Source organism: Arachis hypogaea, chromosome 4 (assembly GCF_003086295.3).
Source record: "Arachis hypogaea cultivar Tifrunner chromosome 4, arahy.Tifrunner.gnm2.J5K5, whole genome shotgun sequence".
Classification (NCBI taxonomy): Eukaryota; Viridiplantae; Streptophyta; class Magnoliopsida; order Fabales; family Fabaceae; genus Arachis; species Arachis hypogaea.
Window position 1 is genome coordinate 120787106 of NC_092039.1, and position 21724 is coordinate 120808829.

General features: G+C 30.6%; 2 protein-coding genes and 1 long non-coding RNA gene across 5 annotated transcripts; 1 reads left to right on the forward strand and 2 right to left on the reverse strand.

The window, feature by feature from the left end:
- Positions 1–1834: 1834 nt before the first annotated feature.
- Positions 1835–2431, reverse strand: LOC140184251 (uncharacterized). Its single transcript, XM_072234567.1, has one exon. The coding sequence runs from the start codon at positions 2429–2431 to the stop codon at positions 1835–1837; it is 597 nt and encodes a 198-aa protein (XP_072090668.1).
- Positions 2432–4483: 2052 nt separating this feature from the next.
- Positions 4484–8575, forward strand: LOC112797664 (uncharacterized). Its single transcript, XM_025840717.3, has 2 exons — positions 4484–7520; positions 7966–8575. The coding sequence occupies exons 1-2, from the start codon at positions 4667–4669 to the stop codon at positions 8325–8327; spliced, it is 3216 nt and encodes a 1071-aa protein (XP_025696502.1). The 5' UTR covers positions 4484–4666; the 3' UTR covers positions 8328–8575.
- Positions 8576–16227: 7652 nt separating this feature from the next.
- Positions 16228–21292, reverse strand: LOC112797667 (uncharacterized). Of its 3 annotated transcripts, none has more exons than XR_003199847.3 (6): positions 20706–21292; positions 20452–20554; positions 19262–19320; positions 19076–19160; positions 17025–17418; positions 16228–16836 (listed from the first exon to the last, which is right to left on the reverse strand). It is a non-coding gene; the product is annotated as an uncharacterized lncRNA (long non-coding RNA). The 3 variants fall into 3 exon arrangements; XR_003199846.3 differs by having other exon boundaries at positions 16228–16490; positions 20706–21266; XR_003199848.3 differs by having other exon boundaries at positions 16228–16487; positions 20706–21260.
- Positions 21293–21724: the final 432 nt, after the last annotated feature.

The window sequence follows — 21724 nt, forward strand, 5'->3', positions numbered from 1 at the left end:
GAAACTATTTATAATATAACATATAACATGAAAGCTTCTATGGTGGAAAAAGTATACTATGGTTCTTGAAGGATCAGGATTTTAAAAAAAATTGAGTTCAATTTGTGATATAATAACATTGGTGGAGGGGCCTCTCCGCTACAAATTTTTTTAAATGTTATATACACAAACTGAATTGAATTGTAGTGCGGGGGCGAAAATGTATATTTTGAAATCAATTTCCTTGAATATTATTAATTAAACTAAAAATATAACTCAGCTTAAAAAATAAAAAGAATTAGTAAATAGTTTTATTGTTAAAATATTATTCACTATATTTAATTTATCAACAAAATTTTTATTCTTCATATTTCAAGTTAAAATATTTTGATTAATTTATAAATAAGTTATTATCCTAACTAATTTTACATTGATTTGTTTTTATATACATTTAATAATAAAACTAACGACCGGTTGATGATACACTTGCATTTATAATTTAAAACTAAAATTCTATATAAATATTAGAAAAATTAAAAAATTATATCAACAATATATTGATATGAAATAATAAAAATTTAATTTAAAAATTTTGCTCTTTCTTTTTCATTAAAATAATTACATTTTTTATGTTTTCAAATAAATTTTAACACAGGTTCAAAAACAAGATTTGATGCATATGTTTAACTATGTATTGTACAAAAAGTATTTCTCTATTACTAATTTTAAGAATAAAAAATATATTCTAAATAAGCAAATTTATCAATTTACTTTAGAAATATGCCACATACTTACATATAATAAAATGAAAGTTTAAAAATTAAACAATGAAGATCATTAAATTGATGACAAAATAAAACATATAACTTCATAGAGAGAATAAAAAAAGTTAGATTAACATTTTACTTTGTCCAAAATATCATTTTAACATTTTATATATTGAGTAATTTATTACACGTTTTTATTTTTATTTATCATATTTGATAGAAACAAGAGACTGAGAGAATAATATGATATAAAAAGTGTATTATTGAATTGTATTCTGAGGTACAATATACAAGGGGTATTTATAGGTGCTAAATGAATCAAAGTAATAAAGACATAGAATCCTACAATTAATGTACAGATATGCTATATAAATATAGACGATGCTAATTGATCTAAATTGATTCTAATGATTCTCTAACATCCCCCCTCAAACTCAAGTGGGAGCTAAGGCTACCAACTTGAGTTTGGATAACAAAATCCGAAAGCGAGTCGGGTGATGAGTTTTCGTGAAGATCAGCAGTCTGATCCAGTGTCCCAACAGCAATGAGACAAACAGCATCAATAAAGATACGTTGCCGAACAAAATGACAATCAATCTCAATGTGTTTGGTGCGTTCATGAAACACATCATTATGGGCAATCTGAATAGCACTGCGGTTATCACAAAAAACATCAGTAGAGGACAACTGAGGAGCACCCAGATCTTCGAGAAGCCAATGAACCGAGATAACCTCAGCAGTGGTGTCAGCGAGGGCACGATACTCAGCTTCTGTGCTTGAGCGAGCAATGAACGTTTGCTTCTTAGCACGCCAAGAGATGAGAGCGTCGCCAAGAAACAAACAGTAACCAGTAGTAGAACGACGATCAGTGGGATCACCAGCCCAATCAGCATCAGAGTATGCCTGAAGGGTCAAAGAGGAATGGGCAGAAAAATAAAGGCCATGAAATAGAGTGCCTTTGACATACCGAAGAATGTGAAGAACTGCCGCATAGTGAGTAGTACGAGGAGCAGACAAGAACTGGCTGAGGACATGAACTGGATAGGCAATGTCTGGTCGGGTGACAGTCAAGTAGACGAGACCTCCAACTAACTGGCGATAAAGTGTCGGATTATCCAAAACAGTGCTATCAGAAATTGGATGAGACGTGTCCAGTTCCGATAATCCTCATATGCCTTAGCATCAGTGGGATCTTTAAGAACAAGCTCACAAGAGGTCAACTGATCCCAAATAATCTCCATCTGAGCAAGAAAATCAAAAACTGCTTGGCCACGTTCTTGCTTAAGGCTATGAAGTTCCTTAAGCAGTTGGTACTGATGAGAGAGATCAGAGATAGTGTAACATTTCGCCAAATGATCCCATACCTCTTTAGCAGTTTCAAAATGCCCAAACTGTAAATGAATGCCAGGAGTAGAAGTGTTGCGGAACCAGGTGATAATCTGATGATTTTTACTATCCCAATCTTCCAATTTCTCTGCATAGTCCCTCTCCTTCTCAGCATCCTCCTTGGATTTGGAGGCACCATCTTTGGATACAGTTGGCTTAACAGGGCAAGCAATATCACCAGTCATATATCGCCATAATTTTTGCCCTTTAAGAAATCCTCGCATGGCTTCAACCCAATGTGCATAGTTGGAGCCATTAAGAATAACAGGGATAGGCTGAAAGACATCCGGTTTTTCCATAGTAATAGAAGAAATAGCAAAAGGAAGAAGAAAACTGCAAATTCGAGGCAGAAAACGAGAAAACAGGGCACGAAATCGGAAAGAGCTTACCAAAAAATCTTAGGGAGGGTCCACTTGTCAGCCATGTCAGCCCCACGTCAGCAGTGACGTCAGTGCCACGTTAGCAATATGACGACATGTGGCAGCGCAGGATAAGCTGAAGGAGACACGCTGGCGACTGGTGTCACGCGGGTCAAAGAGCGGTTCGGGTCGGGTCGTCGCGGGTCAGGGTTGCCCAGACAGCGTCGTTTGCGACACGTGGACGCTCCAGGGACGTTCGATCTGCACCAAGATCCAACGGCTGCTGAAGCTTCTGGATGAGAAAAGAATGGTGGTGGATAGCAACGTTCTGGCGGCGCGTGAGGGCGCGTCCGGTGGTCTCTGCCGGAGATCTTGGCGGCATTGGAAAGCTGACGGAGAGAAGAACACGATGATGCCGGAGGTGACGAACCAAAGCGTCGAAAACAGATCAAAAATTGCGAGCAAAGAGGCACGGGTGGAATCTGGAAGGAAGAGCAACCTGGTCGTGGCAGCGTCTTTCGGCGGCGCGTGGAGGCACGTCTGGCGGCGGATGCCGGCGGTATTGGTTGCGTTGGAATCACGGCGACAAGATGAACAAGATGGTTATGGGTGACGAACTAAAGCATCGAAAAGAGAACGAAAAAAAGAGGCCAAGAACACTGCCGAAAAGGAAAAACAAAAGGGCTATGAACTAATATTCATTGAAAAAAAATGACCTAAGCTCTTGATACCATGATAGAAACAAGAGACTGAGAGAATAATATGATATGAAAAGTGTATTATTGAGTTGTATTCTGAGGTACAATATACAATGGGTATTTATAGGTGCTAAATGAATCAAAGTAATAAAGACATAGAATCCTACAATTAATGTACAGATATGCTATATAAATATAGACATGCTAATTGATCTAAATTGATTTTAATGATTTTCTAACAATATTTATACTTAAAATTAATTTTATTTTTATAATTAGACCCAATTCAAGTATACTCATTAGATAAATAAAAAAATAATATTATGTAATTAAATTATTTATTTTAAATTTTAAATAGTTAAATACATATAGCTGATTGTATATCTAATATATAAATCATATAAACCTATATTAATTATAATAACTTATTTAGAGCTTTATATTGATAATTCTATTTCAATTAAGGGTTCATGCAAGTCAAACATGTTACTAGCTGTTATGAGTAATTTGCCTGATAAAATATTCTTGCTTATCTATGAACCGGTATTAATAAATGATGCCACGATTATAATTGGTATATTAGACAAAATCGTATTTAGACAATGATTTATAGATTTAATATTGCTTTACCTACCTATTATCAGTGAATAATTAGAATGTATTTTGATATTCATAAGTATTATATATCACACCTTATTCATATCATTAATGAATTATTAATATTATTATTTAATCATATTATATGTATATTAAAATTAACAATTAAAATTAATTATTAATATAAAATATATATTAAAAATAAATAAAATAATATGTGTATTTATACATAAATACATCGTAGTTGATTTTATTATACAAATGACAATTTTTATTATTGTTATATTTATTATTATTTTCGATTATGTTACGTACACATCAACATCAAATATTAATATAAAATATATATTAAAATATAAATATATATTAAAATAAATTAAACTATATATATTTATATACAAATATATTAATAACCGATTTTAATAATTAATTTTAGTATAAACTCCTAATAATATTTTTGTATTATTTTATGTCAAAACATTAATATCAAACTTTTCCCGTCACATAAAATCCACCATATTATACCCCCAACCTGAGCCCAGTTTATTTTCAAATAGAAGTCCAAAATCTAACGTCATTTACAATTAACAAAACCAACTCAGCGCTCATTCATCTAATCCAATAGGCATGAATAGCAAATATAAGAAATGTTGGAACAGATTCTTCTATAAAAGATATCACCGTACAAATGCAAGGAGGGCCACTAATTTTGAATATTTTAACCGGTGCTTACAGAATCAGAATTGAGTTTCCTCACCATAGACGATTCCCATATTATTATAACATATAATATAATACATGATATGAGAATCTATACGGCCATACCAACTTCAATAATCATCAGAATTCAGAAATCAAATCCAATTATTGTACAAGAATCATGGTACCATTATTGTCTCAAATTATGTTCATCACATTCATCATGTGTATGATTCTAACACTCCCTTCAACCCAAGTTGTTGGAGATAATGAAGATAATGAAGCAAATGCTCTCCTGAAATGGAGATCTACCCTTGACAACCATAGTCAAAGTCTTCTATCATCTTGGAACAGCACCACTAGTCCATGCAAATTTGAAGGAATTCAATGTGATAATAATAAGTCAAACTCTGTCTCCACCATAATTCTTCCAAATTATGGACTTGAAGGTACACTCCATGGACTAAACTTTTCTTCATTTCCCAACCTTGTTAGCATAGACATTAACAACAATTCCTTCTATGGTACCATTCCTCCACAAATTGGTAACTTGTCTAGAATTACCAATTTGAACATGTCTTATAATCAATTCATAGGTTCAATTCCTAATGAAATGTGGACACTAAGGTCATTACATAAGCTTGATCTTTCTAACTGCCTTCTCAATGGTAGCATATCTGCTAATATAGCAAACTTGACCAATTTGTCACACCTAGATTTAGGAGGAAATAATTTAGAAGGCAAAATTCCCCAAGAAATTGGGATGTTGAGGAACTTAGAGTATCTAGGAATTGCAGAAAATTCTCTTGTGACAGGATCAATTCCAAAGGAGATTGGAATGTTAACAAACCTGAGGTTCCTTGATTTCTCATATTGTCCTTTCTCTGGCACTATCCCTTCAGAAATTGGAAAATTGACCCATTTGACTTTTCTTCAATTCATTCAAAACAACCTCTTTGGTCCAATTCCACCTTCCATTTGGAACTTGACTAACTTGACTAAACTTTTACTTTCCACCAATAATTTTTCTGGTCCAATCCCAAGTTCAGTTGGGAAATTGGTTAATCTTGAAATGCTTGATCTGTCTCAAACTCAAATGTCTGGTCCTATTCCTGATTCTATTGGAAACTTGACAAAGCTCACCACATTGTACTTGTACCAAAGCAAATTCTCAGGAGAAATTCCTTCAACTATAGGAAACTTGGTCAATTTGAATGTTCTTGTCCTTGCAGAGAACAATTTCTCTGGTCCTATTCCTTCAACTTTAGGTAACTTAGTTAGGCTCACTGATCTTCAATTGGCCACAAACAAGTTCAATGGTAGCATTCCAGAGGAAATGAATAATGTCATAAACTTGGGAAATTTGCAGCTATCTGAGAACAATTTTATTGGTAGTTTGCCATCCCAAATATGCTTAGGTGGTGCATTAACCAACTTCAGTGCTGATCATAACAATTTCACTGGTCCAGTACCAAGAACCTTGAAGAATTGCTCTAGTATCCTTAGAATAAGGCTTGATTCAAACCACATTGAAGGTAACATAACAGAAGATTTTGGTGTATATCCAAATTTGGACTACATCAATCTCAGTGGCAACAAGTTTTATGGCCACATTTCTCCAAACTGGGGAAAATGTCCTAAACTTACTAGTCTTATAATTGGAAGCAACAATGTCACTGGTGTTATACCATTGGAACTTGTTGAGGCAACCAATTTAGGTATGCTCGATCTTTCGTCGAATCAGTTGGTTGGAAAAGTTCCCAAGGAACTTGGCAAGTTGAAGAAACTAGTCCAAGTCAAAATTGGCAACAACCTTCTTTCAGGAAACATTCCAACAGAAATTGGACAGCTTCAGAGTCTTGAGATCTTGAATCTTGGAGGAAACAAGTTGAATGGCGCTATACCAAAAGCAGTTGTGGAGTTACAGAAGCTAAGGGAGCTGAATTTGAGCAAGAACAAGCTTGGTGGAAGCATTCCCTCTGTGTTTGGCCAATCAATGGTATCTCTAGATCTCAGTGGAAATTCATTGGATGGAACAATACCAACAAGCCTTGGAGGGTTGCAACACTTGCAAGTGTTGGATTTGTCACATAACAATCTTTCAGGTACTATTCCATCAAAATTTAGCCTTACATTGGAATTTGTGAACATGTCAGATAACCAGCTAGAAGGGCCAATTCCAAATTTTCCTGCTTTTCTCAATGCTAGTTCATTCAAGAACAACAAAGGTTTGTGTGGGAATATCAAAGGATTGGTTCAATGCTCAACCAACCTCAAAAAGAGCAGCAAAAAACACATCTTATTGTTGGTATTAATCATTACTTTGGTGAGTCTAGCAATGGTTCTTTGTGGGGTTGGAATTGCAATGTACTTTCTTTGCAGAAGTAAAAGGAAATTGAGAAACCAAAGTGAAGTCCAAGCCAAAGAAGGAAGAGTTGAACCACACTTTACAATATGGAGCTATGATGGGAAAATCATGTTTGAGAACATCATTGATGCTACTAAGAATTTTAATGATTACTATCTCACTGGTGTTGGAAGCCAAGGACATGTTTACAAAGCTGAATTGCCTTCAGGACAAGTTGTTGCTGTGAAGAAGCTTCATAATGTGGTAGTAACTGATGGAGAAGTTTCAACAACAAAGGCTTTTACAACTGAAGTTCAAGCATTGACACAGATAAAGCACAGGAACATCATAAAGCTCTATGGATTCTGTTCACATTCACAGTTCTCATTTCTTGTTTATGAGTTCTTGGATGGTGGAAGCTTGGATCAAATACTGAGCAATGAGACACATGCTGCTGAATTTGATTGGGAGAAGAGGGTGAATGTTGTTAAGGGCGTCGCGAATGCTTTGTCTTACATGCATCATGATTGTTCGCCTTCTATAATTCATCGCGATATTTCAAGCAAGAATGTTCTGTTGGATTCAGAGTATGAAGCTCACGTTTCAGATTTTGGGACTGCTAAGTTTCTCAAGCCTGGTTCATATTGTTGGACAACATTTGCTGGTACTTTTGGCTATGCTGCTCCAGGTTACACCTTTTCCCTTATAACTTTGAAATGATACTGATCACATCATTTTTCACTTGTTCTGTTTGTTTTAGATTATATTTCATGAATCATTATTGGTGCTTAGAGTTATATTTTACAGCTCAATTTTGCTTATGGTTGAGACGCATTAAGTGATCATGTAAAACTGATTGTTGAAGTTGTGTGACAAATTAAACATTATTTCTCAATCTTTCTTTCACATGTTAACATGTCATTTAATATGATACATCGTTAAAAACTCAAAATAACTATATTTGACAAGCAATTAATTACTTACATGATATAGATTTCAACTATTAAAGTAAAATATACTTGTAATTTCAAATTCTAAATTATATATTTACTTTGTATCTTGAGTTTTCTATGAAGAAAGTATTGACTTAGTAATTATATTTTGCTTCTTTGTTTTGTGTTATTTTGGAACAGAACTTGCACAAACTATGGAAGTGGATGAGAAATGTGATGTGTATAGTTTTGGAGTACTAGCTTTGGAGATTATCATGGGAAAGCACCCTGGAGATCTCATTTCATCATTAATGTCAACATCAACAGCATCAATGGTCAATGATTTGTTACTAATTGATATCTTAGATCAAAGGCTTCCTGAACCCAATACCAAGAGTCCAATTGTTGAGGAGGTGATCTTGGTTGCAAGTTTGGCATTTTCTTGCTTGACAACAAGCCCACGTTCTCGCCCAACAATGGATCAAGTTTCTAAGGCCCTTGTAATAGGAAGATCAACTTTGGTGGACCAATTTCCAATGATCAGAGTTGGACAACTACACTGATTGTTTTTCCAACTGCAAGAACTTCACAATCATAATCTTAGAGAGCGATACTATTTACACTCAAAAAAAAAAAAAAAAATAGTACAGTAGTATTTAGTATTTACAATGTAGCTAAATAATGACATTATCTTAGAAAACTTAGAGAATTCAGTGTCGCTTAACAAACGGGAGTAGCTGATGTAACCTGTCAATAAAATAGTTAAAAGACCGAAATAAGCATTTAAACAAAGGCAAATTCTATTATTTCATAGAGGAATTCCATCTACATGTGTATATTAACGTTGGCAGCACCTAAATGTGACAAGTGTGGATGAAATGAGACCATTTTAAAACAAATTGCAGTTTGTTCTAGTGTTTGTCGCAGAGTTGATCAATTATCACATGATGACGTTCTGATTAAGTGTAAGTAATTATGTCATTGAGATGGTGTGTGATTATCACTGATGATGGGTGGTTGCATTCTTATTGTGGTTTGGGACTTTTATAGGCTTTGGTTGTTTTATAGACCTGCAACTTGAATATTTTAATTTGTTAAGGCCTTGATTGTAATTTTAGTTGTTGAAGCTTTCATAAGGAAGCAACATGTTATTGGGCTTACCCAATAATATGAAAAGTTGATTGGACGGAGTAAAATGAGTTAACAAAATTAAGTATAAATTCAATAGTAAAGTTGATCATTTTAAAGTAATAATAGCTGCTTTGCTGGGAGCTGCACACGAGTTCAAATTTTGTAGTGTATGTGAGTATGTTGTGTGAGTGTTATAAAAATGATGTTGTTAGAAATAAGTAGTATGACTACAATTCAATCAATCATGTGTCAAATAATTTGTTATTGTTATTATATTAAAATATTAATATAATAAGGTTCTTGATTAAATTTAGAGATTTATCATTGTGATAGTGATCATAATATTGAGAGATAAATTTTTTATAATTTAATCAAAATTGTTCTTGGTCATAGGATTATTAAAAAGAACATTAATAATCCGGAAAGATCAATATATATAATGGTCTTTATTGGATGAAGATTAATAAGTCTCATTTATTAAATTATATATATAGATGGTGCATATAGATATATGACCATTGAACTGACTCACTTTGAGAATTGCTAATAGTTATAATTACCATATATTTGTCAATAGGATATTCTCAAGATGAACATAGTAATAGAGTTTCCTTTGACCTGCGACTGTCATAGTAATTAACAATGTATTTATTATACTTTGATTCCGAACACCTAATACTCTAGGGTGCTAGTTGAATGGATATTAGGTATGATTCAAATACTTGTAGAATTAATGATTAGTCAATAAGAAATCCGTCAACTCTTGGTAAAGAGTTTGAACTCTATGATTATAATGACTGAGATGAATAAAACCTTAGCGAAGGGGGTTGAATGAATGAAGAAATGAGTTTTTTAAATAATTCACGGTTCATTATAATAATGGTAACAAGTTAGAGTTTGACAATTAAACCATACTCTAAGGGTTAACCAAGAGCTGGAAAGATGGAAGGAATTATACTTTGTTCTTCTAAGGTTCTTAGTAAAAATATGTTACTTCATACTATCGGGTCGTTGAGGAGTGTTGTTAGACGCCAACCTTGACTAGTAAATTTAGTACGACTAATTTACTACCCGCTTAGTATTGAACCTATGGGGTCACACACTAACGAGTGTTCTAATCTTTGTTATAGAATTATTTAATTATTATTTTGATTTGATCAAATACATAATTATATTAATTCAAATGGAATATTATTATATTTTTTGCTAGCACCAAAAATATAATAATAGTATGATAATTGAGAATATTAAATGAGATTTGAGAATAATTGGTTATTCTATTTCTAAATTTGGATGTGATCCTAACTGATTTTGTTTCAAATTAAGTTATGATATGGTTCATAAATTTGGAGGATTCAGATTTAGAATTTCAAGATATGATTTAAATTTGAATTGAGAACCAAATTTAAAATTAGTAACAAATCTCATACTATATATGTGTGTGTCAAGATTAGAGGAAATGTGTGAGAGTAAAACACAAGGGTTTTATTCCTTTACCTCTACACACATAAACGTATGTGAGCTTGATTCTTGGAGAAGAATTTTATGGCGTGCAAAGAGTTGGAAGAGGTTTCTCAACTTAGATCAGATGTCCGTTGGTCAAAGAGTTGACAGCAAAGGTTGGTCTCGGTGTAGATACGCATAGCGCCTTCGTACCATCGAAGGAAAAAAAGATTTTTACTAGCGTACTGAGGTATTTAGATCTGATCTACTATATATTTATTATTGGAATAAAATTTAAGCATAAAATAGATTTTTTAAGATTACTTTCTTTTCTTCTGTTGCGTGTTATGAACACATGGTAATCCTTTAGATGTGATCTTCACTTTTAAAAAGAAATATGTAAATGACATTTTAAAAAAATTTTAGAGGAAACATTTAATAAAATCAGTTTCTACTCGTAGAAGAAAAGTTCTAACAAAATCAGTTTCTACTCGTAGAAGAAAAGTTTAAGTTGTTGAGAGAAGATAAAGTAAGAGTTATAAATTCTATTTTATTAAAAAAGTTTGATTAGAAGCTTGAAGTATTTGACTGCAACTAGATTAGATATTGTGTTTGGAGTGAAATTACTAAGTAAATTTATGGAAGAGTCATGTTTTAACTACGATGGATTCTATGATGCCGAAGGAGAGAATCTTCTATATCTATATATATTTGTTGTCAATAGAAAAAAGTATCAAGTGTCCAAAGGGAGAAAATTTAAAAATAATATCTATTATTATTTTGTTAAGTTGCAAAATGTTTTCAATTTTTTTTATGTACGTGAAAAAATTTAATAGTTAAATATAATAAATATTTATTTAATTAGTAATTATAAAAATAATATTGGACCTTTATTTAAATTTTTTTTGTTTTTGTAAAATTTTATTTATTTTGGATCAAATCATATTTATAAATAAAAATAAAAAATACAGACCTAAATTTTATAAACTACAATATTTATAGAAAAAAAAGTCTTTTTTATATGTATGAGAAAAAAAGTCTCCTTCTAAAATGTTCACAAGAAATACATAAAAAAATTCTATAGTAATTAGATACATTTTTTGGAATAATAATGAACAAAATTTATTTTAAAATACTAATTAAATTAAATAATTATTTAAAATAACTATCAAAATTTATTAGAAATATAAAAAGAGTAATAATTTGGTTAAAAAATTTGAGAAAGTAATATATATTTAGAAAAACAATATGATTACGGTTTAAAAGGTTAAAAAATTTTCATAAACAATAGTTCTAGTAAATAATATAAAATTTGTGATATACATAAATACAATTTTTAATTAATATATATGATTTGAATATTAATTTAAATTTAAATTTATCTATTTTAAATATTAAACAGTATTTTATATTGTATTTTGAGTTTTAAGTTGATAAATGAATAATTAATTATTTTTAATTTATTATGTGTTAATTTTTAATTGTGAGATGAATTTGATTATTTCACGTATTAAGTATTGAATTTTTTTTTCTTTTTTTGTGACTATATCAAGTATTGAATTTGATTATATTTCCGTATTTTGTAAATTTTATATTGTTTACTATAATTATTATTTATGAAAATGTTTTAATCTTTTAAACCGTAATCATTACCCAAAATAAATAGAATTCACAAAAAAAAAGTCCAATATCATTTTTATAGTCACTAATTAAATAAATATTTATTATATTTAGTTACTAAATTTTTTCACGTGTTTTAAGGAGTAGAAAAAAAACAAACAAAAAAAATCCTGTAACTTATTAAAACAATAGCAGATATTGTTTTTTAAGTTTTTTCTCTTTAAATATTTGGTAGTTTTTTTTATTGACAACAAATATATATAGGTGTAGAAAATTTTTTCCTTCTACATCATAAAATTTACCTTTAACTATTTGTAAGTAGTAAAAATGATTTTTCTATATCAAAAACACTTTAAATAATATTTATTATAAAAATATTAATAAAATAAGTCTTGTATGTTGGATACACTAATAGTGTTGGGCTAGAAATATAAAAAAAAAATACTTCATGATTTACATTGGTTCAATGGTTTTGGTATAATTTCTTATCATTAAAAAAAAAACAACCAGTAGTTATTCTATCTACAACAAAAATAAAATATATAATAGCAATAAGTACAATGCAAACAGTACAATTATATATGAAGACTTCTTGAAGAATTAACAGAGAAATAAAATACTCCAAAAATAATATTTTGTGATAAGTTAGCTATGATAGTGTATAAAAATATAATATTTCATAAAGATAGAAATATATTGATATTCGATTTCATAAAATTAGAGAGTTGGAGAATGCAAAAAAAAAATACTAATTAAATATTATCTTACTGAAAAACAAATAACAAATATATTTAACATTTTACAATACTATTGAAAACTAAATTATTTTATAAATCGAAAAAGATTTTAATTCCACCCACTTAATTTAAAGAATGTAATATTGGTAATAATCATCAATTGATAAATCAACTTACATATGTATCATTATACTAGAAGTATATCATAAAATTGGAAGCTATAAAATTAATTAACATGTCAAAACTTATTATTTCCAAGATTTTAACTATTCAAAGTTTCAAACTTTGCTGAAAAAAAGAGATATATGATCATAGTCATTATTAGCAAAACAATTTAGATATATCATTATTGTTCTTTACCAAAGTTACCGCCACTTATTTTTTGTGCGTCAGTTATTAACGAAGCAAGTTAGTTATTATGGATTAGGTACTAGAAATTTCTTACCCTCATTGCAAGTTGATATTTTGTGGTTAACGATTTTTATTTTATATTTTCATTAGATAAATTTGTCTATAAAAAAAGTTAAATCCATGGACTTTGTTATGTGTTCTATATAAATGAAAAAAACAATGCTAGGGCCAGTAATTTTTGTGATTGTTAGCCATCAACTAGCCATTAATAATGATTTGATGGTGTGAGATTTCACCCAATGACCCACCTTTTTCTGCTGGTTACATGCTAGCCAAAATTCAATAAAACTGCTGGCCCTAGACTTTTCCAATAAAAAATACTTTGTACGAGTATTAGTAATAATTTTTCTCTACATTATGAATTAAGTTTGAGTAAAAAATATGATAATATTATTTATGCATGGGAGTGAGTAATTATAGAACTAATCAATTGTGAGATATTAAACTTATATCTCATCATTTGTTAACTGATGTAAAAATGAAATTTTCTAAGATTTTTTATAATTTCGGACCAATATGACATTTTTAGATCGTTAAAGAATTCTTAATTAGTTCTTTAAAGAAAATGTATCAGAAACTGAAACAAGCATTTACCTGTAGCTCTTGAATATATTATCTCATGTAGCATATGATAAGCACAAGGAGATTTTTTTTGGAAATTCGGATGCCAATTTATATATATTATTATTGTTGTTTTATTTAAAAAGGTGTATACTTTGTTGTTATGTCGCTATTTTCTCCCATTATCCATGTTAACTTTTCTTTTTCAAATTGTAATTAATCAGCCATGCTTTCTCTAGTCTTTTTCTAATTCTTGAGATACTTATGATTTTCTAGCCCAGTGCGTTATATGACTTTTCTTCGTGTACTTTTTTATTTATTTGTTGTCTTTTAAAGTGTGTAGGTTGAAAGATACGTTTGCATGTAATTATATTCATTTTAGACTAGGAGTTTCAGTTCTTTATAATATTATATACTCTAGAATTGATTAAACCTGACAAAAATCTTTAAAGAAAACATCAGTATTATTTAATGCTTAAAAGTATTTCTTTATATTTAGAATTAAATATTTGATTAAAGTGTAAACATATAGAGCGCCAATTATTGCAATTGGATCGATGGTTACTACAATATATAACATTATTGGTGGATAGTTGGTACAACTGACTCAAGCAAGACTTGAAACAAAATGTAGAAGAAAATTAACTTCATTCAATAATCACAAAATAATAAGTTTTTTTTCCTCTATCTAAATGCAGGTATTGGAGACATGGAGCTGTCCCGTCGCCCTCATCAATTCATCATCATCATTGTAGATATCATTCATGTAAAAAGAAAGTTGAATTCCTAATCAGCTAATAAATGCTAGCAATACATAGGAACTATGCCAACTCTAACTCTAACTAACTTTTCTAACAGCTTTATAATACATCAATTCTAATCTTATCCGCTTCTAATTAATCAGTATCCCTATTTATAGATCATAAAAAGAAAGTTAATATAAAATAATTTGATGAGTATATAAATTAAAAATTTAACATAAATAATATAATCATTTCATAAAATTAGTTTTTATATAAATAAAAGTATTAAATTTTTAATTAAAAATTTTATTTCAATGGTTAAAATTTTTTTATATAAATGAAAAGTTTTTTGTTCGATATTTATTCTTTGTGTATATAGAGTAGCAGATTGGTCGGATAGAATTTAGTCTCAACCCACACTTTATCTAATTTCGTAAATAATTGACAATCCTATCAGATTAGATTGAATCAGATTAGGTACCCTATGCGAATAAAATTAGTACTGTCACTACTAATTTATACTATGAGTAGCATTTAAAATGTGTTTCTATATTTATAGTCATTAATTTTAATTATATATATATACACTTTACTTTCCATCAATTATTTAAAAAATACAAAAATAACGCATACGAACAAATTAAAATATCCAAACAATAAGACAAAAAAATTCAAACAATTATGTATTATATATAAAAAATGTTATATGTACACTGTAAATTAGTCACCATTAAATCAGTCTATATATTTCTGTATAACTATGTTATTTAACTTATTTTTATGTGTATTCTATATTTTATATTTTAACATAAATTTTATACCAATAACTAATATGTAACTGATTTTTTGTATATGTTTATTAGAGTTACAAAAATACTATATATATTAAAATTAGTCATTATATATTTATATATAAATATATGTGTCATTTTTAATATATATTTTATTTTTTAAAATATATTTTATGTTAATAGTTAATTTTAGTGATTGAAATTAATATACACTTAATATAATTGTTATAATTTTAATAAATTACAGGGAACTTGACAATCAGCATCATTTATATATATATATATATATATATATATATATATATATATATCAAAATTACTCACTACAACATTTTCAGATTGAGGCAACATTTAAAAAGTGTTGCCTAAAGACTGACAAAAAGTTGCTTTTGATCAATGGCAACACTTTTGGACCTAAGGCAACGTTTTTTGTCGGCGTTGCATATGCAGCCGTTGCCTTAGATCAAGGCAACACTTTTTTGTTTCAAAAGCAACACTTTTGAGAGCAACACTTGGTAAGTGTTGCCTTTGGTTGAAAAACAACAACACTTCAAAGGTGTGTTTAAGACAACACTTTTGCAGTGTTGTCTCTTCTCTCATATTTTGGTCACTACTAAAAAGTGTTGCCTATTTGCAATAAAATGCAACTCTTTTATGTGTTGCTTATAAGTTGGAATTTGCAATTCTTTGAAGTGTTGTCTATTTGCAATAAAATGCAACTCTTTTATGTGTTGCTTATAACTTAGAATTTGCAATCCTTTGAAGTGTTGCCTATTAGTTTTGAATATGCAACCCTTTAAAATATTGCCTTTTCTTTTGGATATGCAAGCTATACAAGTGTTGTCTAATATTCAAAATATGCAACTAATAAAAGGGTTGCCTTTTTGATAAAAATAAAAATTATTTTTGTAATAAAAATATAAAAAAATAAAATTTACAATAAAATTTTTTATTCATACATGTGTAATTATTTTAATTAATAAATAAATTTGTACACAATAAAAAATAATTATAAAAGAGACAAAATAACTAAAAATAAAATTCTAATTAAAATAGATATTAAAAAGTTCAATTAGTATTTCTAATACATGTTCATCAATAATTCTCAACAAAATAATAAAATTCTTGTCTAACAATAATTGTCATAACAAAATAGTAATTAATATTTATCAAAATAATGTCAATCTATTTGCATATTTTATATCTATGCTTGACTTTGTTGGAACAATCTAATAGTGTGTGGTATGATGAACTCAAAATCCTCTTGCCTCCACTGAGTCCAATAACTGCTGCATTTAAATGAATTGGGGTTTAGTTAAAGTTGCATTTAAAAAAAATTGAAACATAAAAGGTGCAATAACAGAAAATGATGCATGGTATGTGTTTGATGAAGTACCTGAGTAAACTGAGAAAGAGAAATGCAATGAAAAGATAAAAATGACTGAAACATAAATTTGAAGGGGGAAAAATGAAAAGATAAAGAAATGAAACAACTCCCTTGACAATTTCTGTCATTCCTGCGAATGAAACAGCAGTTACTAGAGTCTGTTGCAGTGACAACATGCATCACTCTCCAACATAGCCACATTATTTCAGCAATGAGGAAAAAATTTTCTTCCTCACAATAGCACAACGCTACAAAAATAAGTAATTAAAAAGGAAAAAGAAAAAAAGATGATTGATTAAAAATAGTAAGAGTGTATTGCAGAAGCCACCATGAAGTAAGATGGCAGAAGACAGAGAAAGCAAAGGCCAAAAATGTTGATAGTCCATTCCCAATAAATGATAAATCACAAAAATTACTGCAAATTTTTTTGTTATACCTAGTCATCACTTTGGATCACGAGTTGATGAGGAAGGACGATCGTTGCCATTCGAACATTGCTTACTATTTATATCATGTGTTGATTCCTTGGCTCGTAATAAAGATAGTGCTTCATCAATATTTGTGCCAAGAGAACTCTGTTGCAAGAGAAGCTTCACAAGATCCTCCAAACTTTGGACTCTATCTTTTGTCTCATGAAGTTCAGTTTTCATTGAACTTATAGTCTCTGCATGTTGTTGCTTAATTTTAGCAATCTCCCGTTCTTTCTGCAGAGATGTTTTTGTGATTGTCCTCCCATAACATCGAACTCTTCCTGGTTGTTCTTTGCCAAATACTGCAGTAAATGCTTTCTCGGAAGTGTCTCCAGCTTCTTGGTGGCTCTTAAGTTTATCCTATTAAAAAAAACATAACAATTTTAGCTTGTTCCACTCACTGATTCTCATGCTTCTTTCCAAAACAGCCTAAAAGTAAAGGTGTTATGTCATGGCTATTTCCTCGGTTCAAGAAGAAGCATAGCAAGAATGTGATTATGAGTTCCCCAAACAGAACTGAATCTGAGAAAGTTTCTCAAGTTCTTAAGGACATGTGAATAGTTTCAATTGAGACACTCAAGAGGGAGTTAATGGAAGCAAATGAGAGTAGGGATGCAGCATTAATGAAAGTTTCTGAGATGAGAACTTCATTGGAGAATTTTTAATACTTTTAATAATGATATAATGAATTGTGACTTGCATAGAATCAATCTGATTCTGCACTTAGTGCAGCTTTTATATACACAAGAGAGTGCAGGTTTTATATAAACAAAAGCACTATTAATATTAGCAGTTAATCATAAAGAAAAAGAACAGGATACTGCGTTTATATATGACATAACCATGCATCTTTTAATTTCCAGCTAATATATATATTATGCCAAATTTTAGCAATCTAAACAATCAGTTTTCATACTTTAGACACATCCTAAATTTAAGTTCCATTCTTGCTTTTAACAGGGGTTATTTTTAGATTTTGTAAATATATTATGTAGTAGTTTTAGATTTTGTAATAAATTAAATTTCTAATTAAAAGAGAGGGGGTACTGAAATTTGATTTCAATAATGCATGGAATCTTAAATTTTATGCGTTACTTAAATCATACATATTTTCCCTTTTCGGGAAAGTTTATCACACACGCCTCTAATATCTCATGTAATGTAGCTGGCTTGTAGTAACTCACTCTGCTGCATCAAGTAATAGTTATCGTGGCCAAATTCAAGAAAACTCCACCAACATACGAATAGTACTAATTCAGTTTATATTTTGCGATTTGCTAAGCATTATATTATATATATATATATATTAAATGAGATATATATTGGGAAGTTATGATCCATCAAATAATTGTGTTGAATGAAATTTCCTCTACAGGCCGACAAAGCAGCTAAGTGAGGACATTTGTCTATAGGGTTAGTGTGGGGACTAAGTAAGGGCATTACGTGTGCGCACACGTAGTAACCATACAAAATAATCTACATTAAATCATCTCATCAAAACAGATATATCAGATCATCAACTAAATAAACATCACAGGCTTTTAGCAAATCTGCATTGCTGTTGCTGTTATGGAGTAATAAATAGAGACCTGTCATAAAAAATTCGAATTCTATTCTAAAGAAAAATATTATTTCACAACAAAATCAAAATAATTTCGTAGATGCATATACGTATACGTGTTCGGTTTTGATTTATCTTTCTTAACAAAATTAGCTTCTTCGTGACGCCAGGTTTAAGGAAGACAAAAGACAATACTAGGAGCTGAATATGTCCAAGGAACTTAAAAAGAAAGTAGCAAATAAATTTCATGGTAAATTTCACCGGAAAGGAATTAAGATACAAAACCAGAGAATGAATAATTAAGATACTAATTAAGATAAGTTACTATTATTGGTTGTGTTATGCAATTCAATCTGAGGCTGCCTAGGGAATAAAGGAATCCCAAATTTGAAGCATGACCATAGTATGAACAGAAATAAATAACAAACTAACTTTCCCAGTAAAATATGAACCAACCTCAGGATGCATTCGGTATTGGGTCTTCAACATTTTAACTGGATAGCCAGCTTGCATCAATCTTTCAAATAAGCTTGTGCCATATCTTAAAGCATGAAACAGAAAATAGCACAAAAGTAGGGTATTAAGCAGAAGAATAGTTTTATTTAGTTAGAAGATATGCTTATCATCAAAAGAATTGTTTACCCATGATTCTTAGCAACATCTGAAATTACAGCTGCTGGAAGCTGTGCAGGATCACCAACCTTAAAACACAAATGCCAAAAATTAAAGTAGCAGTGGTGATAACGCTATACCAAATATGACCCCAACAGTGCTTAGTCAAGAATATTTAAACAAGTTCAATAACTGATGCACAACAACACATCCATTTTTCCAGACCCTATATAAAATATCAATAAATTCATATTACTAGAAATCTCATTTCTAAATATCATGCCAAGTCCTTTGGGTTAGGAGTTACAACAAATAAAGAACTTGCTTTCTTTAAAGATGCTGTCTCAATGTATCTATCTTGCTTGAAACTTGTATTACATATATAAAAACTAGGACTGTCGTTTCTAGGATCCTTTGATAATTTCACTATAAAAAAAAACATAACAAGACACCGCATATGACATAAGCATAATGATTTGTCCATATTTATGGCATCAAATTACAACTTGGTAGCAAGCACAGTCAACATGCAAAAGAAAAATTCAAATTATTCCCAGAGAGCAAGGTAAAGCACAGCTGCATCTAAAATTACAGAGGGCATGGTAAGAAAAAAAAAGTTGAATCCTAAAAGCAAATGGCAAATCAGTTTCATGTTGCAATGTTGCATGAATTTAAGCCAGATACAAAAGTTACATAAAAGATGGAAGTGATTCCATTCCGTTGTATAAAAAGAGGCCATTTGATCTATGGAGCAGTATGAGAAGAAGCAAGCTGGTAGCTCTCTGCTCTTCACTCGAAGCTCCAAATATTCAAACAAAACTATGCTCAAACTCCACACCCACATGCACACACTTGACCCAAAAACAATAATTAGTTTCGCATATAATACTTTCCCTGTTTCCCAATTGCTAATCTCAAAATATCAGCACTACTTACCCTGTTTCCCAATTTCTATAGAGTACATAGAGTGAAAATAAGCTAAAATTCAAAATCATAATAAAAGAACCAAAATAGAATGGTACTGCACAAAGCTATGTATGTAAAAATAAGTTTAAGTTTAACTAGAAGATTTAAAATACACATGCAGTTCCATTAAACCCACACAGTGACAGTAGAGTTACCTCAACACTAATACACACAGTAACAAGTTTCATATAACCAAAAATTAGGATTCAAAACACAAAAATAAAAAATAAAAACAGAGGTAAAATCATGAGTACCTGCAGAACAATGATCAGCGGTGATGAACCCTAGCAGAAGAATGCTGGCAAATTAGAAGAGATCATAGATGAACGGCAAGCAAAACCTAAAGACTTTATAGATCTGGTTACAAAATACACAAATATACACAAATATGAACGGCAAGCTCGAAACAGCAACATTATTACCAAAAACCCTATAATAACAACGTCAACGTTATTAAAATTAGGATTCAAAATGAAAAAGAAAAAGGAATAGGCAGAATCATAGGTACCCGGTGATGAACAAGCGAGCAGAAATGATGGAAGCTCGAACTGCTAGCGAAGACAATCGAAGGTCAAACGATGGCGACGCGAGTAGAGAGGAACACAACTTCAGAAGTAACGATGAGGAAATGCAAGTCAGCGACAAACACGACGACGATGCGAGCAGCGTCAAGCACAACGGTGATGCGAGCAGCGACAAGCACAACGGCGATGCGAGCAGCGATGAGCACGACAGCGCGCGAGCAGCGACAAGCACGACGGTGATGCGAGCAGAGAGGAAATCGAACAAACAAGGGTAAATCGCGCAGAAGGGTTTGAAATGGTTGGGGTTAGGGTTTCTAATTGAAAGTAAGGCTTGGAATTTTATTTTGAACTCAGTAGGATTTGAATCCGTGCAGAGGATAGTCGTCGGTGGTTTATTGATGTCGTCCCGGCTGCGCCACCACGCTGAGGAATTGTAGCTGTTGCTATGGCTAACAAGTGCAGCACCTCTTGCACAATGAGAAGAGACGTGGGTGGGTTTTGGGTTCTGATTTGGACTTGGGCTCTTATTGGTCCAGGTCTTTGGCAAAAAAAAATCAATAAATAATATATAAATTATAAAGATGTATTTTGTGCTAAGTTAAAAGAAGGAAAAATTATATTTTTGTTAAAATATTGGAGAGAATGTCAAAATTTTAGAGAAAAAATTTTAGTTGAGTTTTGGCAACATTTATAATGAGAAGCTTATCAAAAATTGTAAGAACAACACTTATAAAGTGTAATATATAAATATCACAAATGTTGCTTGTTTAATTTACAAAAGCAACACTTTTTACTTGTACTTTAATTGATCAAAAAGAAACATTTATAGTGTGTTGTTAAGAAAGAGTTGCAACAGCTTTATTTTTATGTAACAAATATTAAATGTTGTCTTTAGTTAGTTTAGATAACACTTTTTGAGTGTTATTTGCAGGATATGTTGCAATAGCTAAAAAATGTTGTAGTGACTCATCCACACACAATCATAATAATAATAACAATAATA

Coding starts and splice junctions, on each gene's coding strand:
- LOC140184251 (XM_072234567.1), bottom strand. CDS start 2,431: ATGGAAAAACCGGATGTCTTTCAGCCTATCCCTGTTATTCTTAATGGC.
- LOC112797664 (XM_025840717.3), top strand. CDS start 4,667: ATGGTACCATTATTGTCTCAAATTATGTTCATCACATTCATCATGTGT. Junction 7,521..7,965: donor TTTTGGCTATGCTGCTCCAG/GTTACACCTTTT, acceptor ATTTTGGAACAG/AACTTGCACAAACTATGGAA.